Source organism: Mastigoproctus giganteus, chromosome 6 (genome assembly GCF_048544385.1).
Source record: "Mastigoproctus giganteus isolate SK-2022 chromosome 6, ASM4854438v1, whole genome shotgun sequence".
NCBI classification, from domain to species: domain Eukaryota; kingdom Metazoa; phylum Arthropoda; class Arachnida; order Uropygi; family Thelyphonidae; genus Mastigoproctus; species Mastigoproctus giganteus.
The window spans coordinates 185,165,059-185,178,215 of record NC_143580.1 but is presented as its reverse complement, the minus strand read 5'-3'; the positions used below and the strand labels follow the sequence as shown (position 1 = coordinate 185,178,215).

Genomic DNA, 13,157 nt, shown 5'->3' with positions numbered 1-13,157 from the left:
TTTTTCTTTATGTCCTCAACATCCTAAAATTTCTTTCCTCTGAGGGCAGTTTTCATCTTAAGAAAGAGGAAGAAGTCCACTGGTGCTAGATTGGGAGAGTAGGGTGGATGGCTGATCTGCATAATGCCATGTTCCATCACTAACGTTGTTACAAGTGCGGCATGGGCAGAGGCATTGTCATGCAATAAGAACTAGCTGCCTTTCTCTCGAAATTGCAGTCCCACCTGAGAAATACACTTCAGTAGTCTGAAGCACCTTTACATAGAACGCAGCACTGATTCTCTCTCTCTCTCCTCTTCAGGTACAATTTTCTTGTGAATCACACCTTTTGTCAAAACACATAATCAGCACTGTCTTGATCCTAGACTTCTGTAAATGAAACTTTTGGGGCTTGGAGACGATTTTGAAGTTCACTGCATGCTCTGACACTTCATCTTTAGGCTGTACTGAAATACCTAACTCTCATCTCCAGTGACAGCACAGTTGAAGAACTAGGATTGTCTAAACAAGTCTGGATGAAGTCTTTGTATGATGACAATCTTTGTTGCTTCTCATCTATAAGGCCAGGTGGCACAAATTTTGCACAGACCTTCTCTTTCCCCTAACATGCAAAATTTAATGAATTGTCTCCTTATCCATATCCAATTCATCAGACATCATTCTGAAGGTCGAATGATGGTCTCTAGCCAACAATTTACTGAACTTTTGCAGCTCATTTCAAGAGGTTGATGGATGCCCACTCCTTGGGTCATCATGAACATCCTTACATCTGTCTTTGAATCACTTATACCATTCAAACACACTTGTATGACTTTAATGTTTCATCACCATAAACAGTTTTTAATGCTTATATGTTTCTGTTGCAGATTTTCCAGTTTAAAGCAAATTTGATATTCGTTTGTGGCACCATTGAAAAATTGTTACACAGAATGTTAATGCTATTAACAAAACTGATTGTTACTTTCAACTAGTCAGCCTACTGGGAAATCTCTGCATCACCATCTGTTGAAGGAAGTTTGAACAACTTCCAACTATCACTTCTGTTTATTTTCAAACTCAGTGAACATGACCATAACCTGAATTTCAAGGTTATAAATGATGCTAGAACTAGGGGACATAAATTCAAGTTACGGGGGGAAATGTTTAGATTGGAGTGCAGGAAGTTTTATTTTAGCCAGCGAGTTATAAATTACTGGAATAAGTTGCCTTCATGGGTGGTAGAGGCCGACAGTTTGGGGAAATTCAAAGGTCATCTGGATAGTACTTTCGGGTAAGGGAAGCGCATAGGATGATAGGATTAATTTCCTTTTTATTTAATTTTTAATTTCATTTTATTATTTTTATTTATTTATTTAATTTTTATTTTTATCATTGTTTTGTTCGGATTTTTTTTTTTTTGGCTGGTGCAGCATAAGCCATAGGCTTTCTTGCACCATACGGCCGTTACTAATACTAATAACAGCACCAGTCCAAGAACTTATAGCCACACCTTGTATACTGGTTGTACTTGATCCACAATAAATGTGGATGGATCCATCACCAACAATAAATTCTATGAAAGCATTGATATTATACATAAACTACAAATAGAGAGGTATGTAAATAACAGTTTTTGTCAACTCATTTTTAATGACATAGTACCATATTTTTGCTCACTACTGTATTCTACTGTTTGCAAATTCGTTGTATTCTGTATTTTTTGATGGATAAATACAACCACTTAAATCAAACAGATAATTAAGACTATATTATATTATATAACAAGCATTAAAAATTGTAAGACAATACCGTGAAGGGTGATCCCACTTGCTAGCTGGTGACTTCCATACTTGCATACCTGATTTGAAAGACAGAGATGATGAAAAAGAACCTGAAATTATTACCATGCTTTTATGATAATTGAAATTATACACAGTTATATAACCTGAAATTCATTATTCTTCTATATATTCAATACAAATATATCAAATGCCATAACTAATCATTTAAAAAAACTGAAATGATATGACTTTGATGTATTTTATGCATCATGTACATATACACAACACCAAATATCAATATTTGGCATCCATTTAACCAGCAGGTTGTACAGCCAAAATTTAAGCATCAAGTGGAATTTGATGAAATTGCACCATGTCTACTCCTTTTATCTTTCCAACTGAATATAGTGCATATCTTTTTCTGTTCTTGGCTTGAGGAAGAATTTTAGAATACTCTGAAGTTATAATTAATATTTACAATAGGAAAACAATATACAGCACTTGCATAAAAGCAGCCAAAGACAGTCTGCACTGACAATATGGGAAACATCTCTCTCTATATAGAAAATCCCTGTGCCTCTATTGTTGCAATTTAGTATGGACAGTTTGTGTGGGCTGTTAGCACTGACATAGTTTAGTCTACACTAAGTGTGTGATGGAAAACCAGCACAGTGTTCGAATATACGAGCAGTCTTCAATTTAGGTTGCTCTAAATTAGTCAATGTTTCAACATGACATCATTTATAACAAATTTTATAAGTCATATTTTAAAACTTTCTCTCCCCTCATCAAAAAATAATGAAGAACAAATCTGAACAAGGCTTTGCTCGTTTTTGACAATGTGCCTGACATTCTGTTTGTAATGAAGGACGTTGGTATGTTGCTCTGTTGGTATGTGCTTGGACGACACATACCAACAGATCGGACCTCTGATGGACTAAGGGGATGGCATTGACATCAAAGGTCTTTTATCTTTAGTGTACCATATGACAATTAATTGTTGAGACAGATGGAAAAGAGTAGCCACCAGTTTTTCAGAGTTCTGGAAGGGATATGATATTAAGAAGACCACAGAAAACTGTGCAGCATCATAAGAGGAAATCACTCAGGCTACAATAAATGGTATGAGGCAGAATATATGGCCAGAGTGCATTCAGGGCATCAAGGAACTTGTCAGTGTCTTACAGATTGTGGAATTGCTGAATGAGATTAGCTTCAATGAAGTGGACATAATTAAAGTGGTAGAGATACTGGAATCGCATGATACTAAGCTAACCTAACAGCAATGTCTGATGAACATATCTTTACTGGTCCCAAAAATATGATGGTGGGGCTCTGGAGCAACTGCACCTCAGTAAATACAGCCCTGCCTAATGAGGATCTGATGGAACTGGAGCAACGAAGGATTCAGTACAGGGGAAAGAGGAAATGCAGTCAGCAACAGCAAGTAAAGCAGTTCAATTTTTCTCTAGGGCAACAACTTGTGTTCTTAGAGACTCATGGTAGATTTGTAATTTCAAGTAGTTTCCCTACATCTAGCACACAGAAAAGAATCGCCATGAACTACCAAATGAATAAACTGCAGGCATCATGGGTGGACCAATGGCACAAAATTCTCTTCACTGGAGAAGTCAGGTTGTCCACTGTGTACATATATTGTCTCAGTGTACCTCTCTATTATCCTAACTGAAATTACCTATGAGATACACTTTGACTGGACTGAGTTTCTTTTTTTTTTTTTTTTTTCCACCACGGGTCTAACTGTTTACCTAATTTTCAATCTCAACATATATGTCAGATGTCTATTTAAATATCATTCGCCACTAAGGTAAAGGGAATAATGAGAAGAGTCTCTTGTAAAGAAATAGTAATTTGCAATATATTTTTCAATCTTCAGATTTGTTATACAGTCGATTCCGGTTAATTGGGACACATCAGGACTAGTGCATTTTGGACCGATTAAGCGGCTGCCCCAATTATCCGAAGTTCCGTGTAAAAAAAGTTAAAAATACAATGGACCCCAGCTTTACAATTGGTCCACTGTACGATGGGTAATAAGCACCGGTCATTGTGATCACGTTTGTGAATTGAATTTTAATTCTATTAAACAGCGATTCTAATTAGCGAAAATAGGAGGAATATTATCCACAGCTATAAAAGTAAAGATATATTAAGCACAAATTTACCCGTTGTTACCTTACCAATTAAAAAATTAAATGATATGTGAAAATCGGAATAATTAATACGTACTGTAATATGTACATACTAACTAGTTGACATTTCTGTTCACTGACATTTGTGGGTGGGGGTTAAAATTTAAAACAGTAAAATGATAAGGAATCAATGACAAAGAACACGGCATACAAAAATTGCAAGTAACAAAGATTCTGAAAATTAATTTTTTTATATCATTGAAGATTCCATGGAAGTGTAAACACATTTCACTACAATAACCCACAGAATTCCAGCTGTCGGTATTATCGCAAATTCAGTAAGATCGAGTTTAGTATTCGTTTATGATAGATTGCACTAACAGAAAAGCCCAATAAACAGGTGCCTGCTAATTGCTTTTATTGTTTTATGGTTGTGATCTCCACAAATCTGACCGAACCACGTGGTACAGTCGGAGAAAATTGTAGGGTAATCTCCAGTGGTGTGGCTTCCTGCCCCAATTAAGCGAAGTAAACCCTGGCTATTTTCTCGATTGGATTCTGTTTTTTAAGATTTGCCCCAAATAAACGGCTGCCCCAATTAACCGGTGGCCCAAATAACCGGAATCCACTGTATATCCAGCCATCTAATTCTTTAAGACTGTGCACTGGCAAACCTCAAACTGGTTTCTCAATAACTAAATAAATTAACACACACTTTTTCCTCAGGTAAGCTCTGGAATATATTACCTTCTATATGATAAGACCCTTTATCATTTCTTTAAAGATATCTTTTAATGAGTTTAGCATGTATTTTCATGCAACAAATCCACTCATTTTTTTTTTTTTTTTTTTTACAAACTGCATATTTGATTAAGAATTTTAATTACCACAGAAGCACATTCAAATTAATTATTTTCTTAATGCTGAAGTAATTTCAACAACTATAACAATAAGTCATTAACTTTAACATAAATTAAAACTACTATATTTCTTTCCACCTTTTCCAACTATATTCATGCTCTGTCACACACACTTGTCACATATGATTAATTATTCAGAGAGTAAGCCTTTCAGGGTAAGCCACGTTTTTACAACTGCAAACTTTAACATAGTTCTTCATTTATCACCAGACAAAACTAATTGTATCTGTCTATGAATTAATAACATAACCTTTTACTTTCCAATTACACGTCATCTTGATATACATCATGTAACAATGAACAGAAACTTAATATTAATATTTTTTGCAACTAAATTTCATGTGTATGAACTTCTCTTATACACTGGCATGTATGTGGAATCTGCAACTGCTCTTACACTGGGCAGGAATGGCCATCAGTGATGGATGCCATATAAACCACTTCCTCATCAGGAATGGGTCACATACAAGCATAGATATGAATCTTTATCTATGCTTGTATGATCACTATAGCAAATGATAAGGGCCATTTTCATGGACAATAATGCTCTATATACAAGGTTTTTTTTTAGGGGGGATTACTTATCATATCTACTATTCTGGTCATAGTGTGCCAGTTTATATTGTCTTTTGTATATCATTTTTGCAGAACTGCAGACTGGTCTGCATATAAATTGAAAATAATTTCTGAGGAATGACACCATTGATTTCAATATAGAACATGGTCAAATGAAAGATATTCCATAACTGTTTAGACTAGTTTATTTTGTGTGTATCCATTGTGACTATAATAGCAGTGAGAGTGGCCAGTTCTGTCGGTGGGAGGTGGTCTGACCCATTTGACACCATTCTTTGTACACCTTACAATGTGCCATGAGCAACCGACAAGACAGGCCATTTCCAATATGGAACCCCCTGATGTAAGAGCTCTCACAACGTGACCCTTGGAAACTCTGTAATACCTTTACTACATCCCATAACTGCTACTTTAGCACTTTTCCTTGCACACCAGATGCAAATTACCACTGCTCTAGCACACAGAACTGATTGGCTTTTTATACTGTGAGCTATGCAGCATAGTCAATTACAGATGGGGGTGGATATATTCAGTGATCACCGAGTATATGTATTCATGTAATATGGTTAAAAAAAAAATCTAAATCATAATTAATTAGTTATCAAAAAATCTTTAAAAACCATACCCATTGGCCCTCTTTGTGGAGTTGGGAAAAGTCCTTGCTGTGATTGTGAATTTCTGTAATTACTGGGTGGTGGCACTTCATTATAGATTCCAGAACCAGCATTCAATTGTCGGCTGTCAATAAATAATTAACATTTAGAGTAATATGTGATATGTAAGGCTTTAAAAACTATCAAAACTATATTACAGCTTTAGAAATGTAAAAATGGAAGTTACTGTTGTTTTTTCCGCATATCATCATTCGGTATATATCGTTCATATTTTTGAGAGGAGCAGCAGCAGACATAGATCAATGTATAAAGTATTTAAAAGGCATAAATTTCACCTATATACAAATTACACAAGGTTCATGATCTCTACAGAGATTACAATGACAGAAGTGTTAAATTTTTTGAGTGGATAGCACCAGTGTAGTTACAGAATCCAATAATCTTACAGGCATTTACTTCAGCTATGGTGTGTACTTCCACTTGAATAGAATTCTTAAAAAAAAAAAAAAAAAAAAAACAACTACTAAACTGAAGCAATGAGAATTACTGGGTAGAAGCCATTCCATTCTCAAACTGATTGTTATATTGTGGTGTAAGCAACCAGTCATGGACAAATGATGGCGTGCGTGCTTGTGTGTGTGTGTGCGCACGCGCACGCACATATTTTTGATGAATTTTTTAATAATGCAATTAAAAAGCTTGAAGGGTTTGTTTGTTTTTTTTTTTTTTTTGAGGAGCATACTGCCAAACAAGGTGGTATGTTTCTCATTTTCCCAGTGTAGAGATTATCTGGATGAGAACAACAACAAGGGTAGATAGACAGATATGATGTAATGGTGCAGTTGAGTAACTGCCCTATCACCTCTTGATGTCCTTCTGTATAGCTATTTAAAGTTTGCTTGCTAAAACAGACCTTGGAACAATCAACCATCATTACAAAATGATGAAAAACATTAAAACATCTGATGTAAATGTTTATTAAATCACAAGGGCTTAATGATCAACAATTCTAGGCTTTCCTTGAAGATGTTGAGTATGTAGTGACAATTTTTTTTTCAGTAACATTCGTTGGCTTAGTAGGGCAAAGGCATTGGTGCGTTTTCTACTCCCTGATTGAAGAAATAGGAGAAACAAGGGAAAAGATGTGATCATAATGGATGATTCTTAGTAGATATGGCCACAAACTTGCTGAACTGAACATAAAGCTACAAGGAAAGGATCAATTCGTAAATGTATTATATAAGCATGTTACAGTCTTTATGGAAAATTAAAGTTGTTCCATAAACAGTTACTTCTTAAAACAACTTACCACTTCATAACACTTTCTGATGTGCTGAGATGATAAAAAAATACTCAGATTAATTAGTTGCCTAATAGATGAATTCGATCAGAAATTTTCAGATGTCAGGAATCATAGTCTTGAGCTTAAAATTTTTGCTGAAATAGAAAATACCTTTCAGCTAGAATTAATTGAAGTTCAAGCCAGCAGTCATTTGAGGAGAGCTTATGTTGGGAATGATATTTTTACCTTTTTAAGTAGAGCACAGCCTATATAATCCGTGTACAAAGATTACCAGGATCCCATAATCAGATATATATGCAGAAGGACTTTAGATATGGCCTGTAACTTGCACTATTTGCTAGTTTCTAAGACCTAAATACACTTTCAGATATAAAACAAAAGGTTATTTCTAATTAAGAATCAGCTCTCAAAACATTTTGTGCAAAGGTTAATTATCCTCCTCACCCCCGGATTGTGGGTTATAATAAGAAATAAAAAGCTATCAACACAAAACTGCAGAACATCCCAGCTAGATAATTCATTCCTGTATAAAATTTAACTCTGAAACTGTAATGTAAAAAAATAAAATTAACAATCCAAAAGAAAAAAAAATTCAGCCCAGTTTCATCAGTTTTACTGTAAGGAACTGTGATGCATTCTTATCATTAAATTTAAACTTTACACATTTAGAAAATTTTATATATGCAATGAGAATAAATGATTTGTGGTATTTTCATATGATACTAATATAGAATTTTGGTGCAAAACACTTTTGTCACTATATTTGTCAATTATTTATATTGCAAACTCTGCTAAGTGGTTGTTACATTCTGTTAGCATTTTGTTTATTACCTGACAAAAAAGGTATGTACTTAAAAAATATTAATTAATATCTTAATCAAGTGAATATTTACAGTGTATAAGGATTTCTGGTAAAAAAAAAAAAAAAAAATCACAACCTCACCCAGTGAAGGAAAGCAGCCTTGAAGAAGGGTAGCTAATGGTAATGTGTGAAAACTTGCTTATTTACAACAGCATCTTTATTTCTATTTGTCAGTGAGAACGTGTACGAGGCTTTGTTTAATTTGATATGAGCCTATGCTTTCTTAGCAAAACATCTGAAGATAGGAGAAAGGACCACTGAGCTAGTCTCATCCATATACAATAAGTGTATATGGATGAGAACAGAATAGCATAGAAACTGGAGGAAAAATAATTTTAATAAATTTCTTAAATTATATAAAGCCATACAAGAGAATGATTAGGATGAAAAATCACAAGAATTCTTTGGTATTTTTTGTGATAATTCACTTCAGACATTGTAGATAGCTTCTTCAGTAACAATATCAGGGGTTAGTATCACATGACATAAATCAGGTGGAAAAATATGTAGGGATACTGTTTGTGTGCAACATAGTTGCAAGCATGGACAACACAAAAGATTTAAGTGATTTTGAACTCAGCATGTTAGCCAATGCAGATATGCTGGTATGAGTATCTTGTAAACTGCAGTCATGGTGGGGATGTATAACTGTATCAAGATCATCCAGTAATCAAATAAATTCCAACTAGCAGCAACCCTGTGGTTGGAAACAGCTCAATAATTCAAGAAGCCAGCAGAGGCTGACAAGACTTGTGCAGGGTGATAGAAAGGGTTCCAGTTAGTCAAATAACAACCCATTATACCTTATTATGCATGGGGTATTGCAGATGACAACCAAACCAGGTTCTACTCCTCTCAATAAAAAACAAGAAGGCATGGTTATAGTAGACTTGTGGGCACCAACACTGGATAGTGGGGAATTAGAAAAATGTTGCCTAGTTGACAAATCCCAATTTCTGTTTTTTCCAACTGATAGAAGACCACAATATGGCAATGACTATATGATTCCATCCTCCAGATGTCAATAATGTATGCTGGTGGTGAGTGTTTCTGTGATGCATACTGAGCCCTTTGATACCAGTGGAGCAACATTTGGATGCTGCCTAGAAATGAAAATTTTCTGACCAAATCCATTCCTTATGGAGGCAGTGTATCCATCTGTGAATGGATTCTTCCAATAGAATGACATGTCCTAAGGTGGTTCCAGGAACATGAGGGTGAATTTGGCCTACTGTAACGGCCTTTCCAGTCACCAGATCTTTCAATCCAGTTGAGCACCTGTGAGCTCTTTGGAATAGAGATCTGCAGCCATCCAATTTGCAACTGCAGAAAGCACAGTTGAGTCAGTACAAGCTAGCATTCCTGTAGCATGCTTTTGACACCACTGCAGCAATGATACAATGAATCAAGGCTCTGAGAATAGAGGCACCTATTCGACATTAGGTGTGTGTGTGTGTGTGTGTGTGTGTGTGTGTGTGTGTGTGTGTGTGTGTGTGTGTGTGTGTGTGTGTGTGTGTGTTAGATGTGATGTGCAACCACAGAGCAGCAATTTGCCCTTTAGCAGTGGTATGATAAGGGAGTCTGTAAGGATACCATTCCTACAATTCAGGACCTTCTCAATAGGAATGATATCCTTAATGGATCATAGCATGGATTTATGAAGGGGAAGTTATTCTGACCAATCTAGTAAATAATTGATATGGCTTTTGATATTTGTCCCCATTGAAGGCTATTATATAAATTGAAGCAGATTGGGATTAATGGTAAGATCCTCTATTGGATCAAAAGCTGGCTAAAAGATAAGAGACAGAGCGAACAGTCATAAATGGCACATGCTCAGTGTGCACGTGTAGTAAGTGAGGTGCCTCAGCGATCGGTGTTGAAGCCGCTTATGTTTCTTATTTTTCTGAATGACACTGATAAGGGAGTGTAGAGTAAGTTGTCAAACTGATGATTTAAAGGTAAGCAGGATTGTTAAAGACCAGAACTAGTCCGATTTTGTTCAAAATGATTAGATCATTTCCATTAAGTGGCCTGAAAAACAACAACTGAACTTTAATGCTTCTAAATATTAGGTTTTATACCTAGGGAGGCAGAAATCTAGGAATTACTTATAAGCTAGTGGGAATAGAGATAAAAGTGATTCAGGATGATGATAAAGGCTTAGGGGTTATGATTCAGTCAGACATGAAATTTTCCATGCAGTATAAACACCAGTTAGGAAGGCACATGGTGTTTTGTCTGTGATATACAGGACCTTTGAAAGTAAGGAAAAGGAAGTCATTGTCCCTTTATGTAATATTATGGTGAGACTGCATTTAGAATACTATGTTCAGCTCTTAGAGGTCATACTTGAAGAAAGATAGAACCCTTAGAAAGAAGGGCAGGGGCTCACATCTGGTGAGTATGGGCTTAGCATACCCAGGGTCCTGAGCTGGATATCATCATTCTTCTCTTTCTTGGTGATTTCTCTCTCTCTCTCTCTCTCTCTCTCTCTCTCTCTCTCTCAGGGTAATGGGGAATTTTTTTTTTTTGTCTGGTGCAGCATAAGCTTCAGGCTTCCTTGCACCATATATAGCTAATAATAATAATATGAAGAATGGCTTAGAAAGAGTAGATTGCTAATATATTGACAATTAACACAAAGCTACTAAGTGCTTTAAATTGGTCCCAAAGAGTACTGACTTTCATTATGCTAGAGGTTGTAAATATGTATTTACAGCTATTTTGTAGAATAAACTTATCTTACGTTTCCCAAGCAAAATAGATGGGTTCTACTCAGTTTGTCTAGTGGATTAGCATTAGTAGAGGCATATGATACAAGAAAGCAAGCTTATACAGCATTAGCCAAAAAAAAAAAAACACTTCCTATTTCACCCATCCATTCACTCCAAACATTTGTCCCACTTCTTCCTTGAATTTATTTAAGCTATCAACTTCCACAACAACAGATGGAAGTTTGTTCCAGCAATCAACTGCACACTGGCTAAAGGCAAATTTCCACACATCTTTTTGACAAATGTCTTTCGTCAATTTCAGTTTATGCTCCCTCACGCTTGTAATCTGAGCAAAAAGGAAGAATCCCATCAGCACTGAGCCTGCTCAATCCATTCAAGACCTTATACACCTCAGTCAGATAACCTAGCAGGTGCCTAGTCTCTAGACACTGCATTAGCAGAACTTTAGCCTTTCTTCGTATATATTGTTCCCCCCACCAGTCTTGTTGCCCTTCACTGTACTCATTCTAGCAACTCTACATCCTTCTTAAAACAAGGCTCCCAGACCTGTATGCAGTACTCAAGGTGTGGCCTGACCATTGCCTTATACAAGGAGATAATCACCTCCTTATCCCTGCTAGCAAAATTCCTGTATATCATTCACAATACCCCATAATCTGCTATTTCAGCCTGTCTGCACAGCTCAGAAAACTTCATATCTGACTGCACAATTACTCACATCTCTCATTCTCTACTACCCTGAGTGTACCAGCACACAATTGATACATTTCTGTGGGATTACTGCTACCCATATGAAGTACTTTGCATTTGTCAATGTTAAACTTTGGTTGCCACTTCTCAGCCCATCTGACCAACTTTTCAGTATCAAAAGCTTTCCTTTAATCCAAATATATGATATCAAAATTATTTTTTGCATCCAGTTCCTTTGTGTCCACATCATAGTATCCACTCAAATTGATCAGATAAGACTTCCCCCTTAACAAACCCATGCTGTGTCTGAATTATTATTGCAGTCCAGTATACATGATCCTGCGATGCTTCTTTAACCAGTGACTCCATTATTTTCCCTGGAAAACAGAGGTTAAACTAACAGGTCTGTATACTCATGTCATCCTTTGTGAAAGGTGCCTTTCCTATGTTTAACTTCAACAATTTCTCCTCCACTTTGCTCTCAGTTATTCAGCCAAAATCATTTGGCTCCTCGTTAAGAGTTTAATAAGCTTCTGTTCTCCGCTTCCCTATAGAATTCCTCATGTGTGAATGTAGATGCAAAATACTCATTTAGTTTGGCAGTTATCTGAGCAGGATAATCTACAGTCAAACCATCAATATCAAGCAGACCAAACTGATTCCTCTTCTTCATTTTAGAGCTTATATAAGTAAAGAAGTCTGCTGTTTTTCTTTACATCCTTTGCCAAAGATTTCTCTGCTTGCCTAACCTCCTTTGTGACTTGATTAGACTAGCTTATATCTGCCAAAGGCTTCTGTGTCACCTGATAATTTATATGCATCCCATGCATTTTTCTTCTCTGCCACGAGTCTCATTAGTTCATCTGACATCCACTTGGGCCTAAACCTTGAACAGTATTTCTTAGTTAGTATGAAAAGCCTAGTAGCTTCTATGATTAATTCCTTGAATGCTTCCCATTTAGAATTTGCTGTTTGTAACATCATCAGTCGGTCCCACTGTATAAAATTTTAAAAATCTCTGAGACACTTTAGTCACCTTTCCGAAAGCAAAAACCCTTCCCTTAACTCCTGATGGTAGTTACATCTCTAAGTAAATCCAACATCAGTACACTGTGATCACTGCCACCTAGTGGTTCCTTTAACTGCATATTCTTAATGCATGAATAATCACTGCTGATAATCAGATCAAGAGTATTACTCCCTCCGGTTGCCTCTTGAACATACTGCAGTAGAAAACAATCATACAATAAATCCACAAAAGTTTTAGCATGCAAGTGACCAACCCGCAAGTTCCAGTCAATATCTGGGAGGTTAAAATCCCCCACTATAAGACATTCTAATTTACTGGCCCTCTCTATTTCTCTGTATAGCTGTTCATTGTACTCATCAGAGTCATTAGGCCTATGGCAAACTCCTACCCTCATTTTTGCTTTCCCAGTGCTTATGCCATACCAAACTGACTCAACATTGCACTGTCCATCCATGTCAACTGGATGCACTTCTTTAGATTTTGGGTTTCTTAACTAACCTAACAGCATAAC

At 36.1% G+C, this 13,157-nt stretch overlaps 1 protein-coding gene across 2 annotated transcripts in view; it reads right to left on the bottom strand.

The window, feature by feature from the left end:
• Window positions 1-13,157, bottom strand: part of Rat1 (5'-3' exoribonuclease 2 Rat1) — a 458,579-nt gene that overhangs the window by 20,854 nt on the left and 424,568 nt on the right. Inside the window, exons 31-32 of one of the 2 annotated variants that reach the window (XM_090376618.1) lie at window positions 6,035-6,147; window positions 1,789-1,870 (exon numbers count right to left, since the gene is read on the bottom strand). In XM_090376618.1, the coding sequence (XP_090232744.1) occupies window positions 1,789-1,870; window positions 6,035-6,147 (195 nt within the window). The remainder of the gene's footprint in view (window positions 1-1,788; window positions 1,871-6,034; window positions 6,148-13,157) is intronic. The other variant, XM_090376619.1, reaches the window with a different exon arrangement.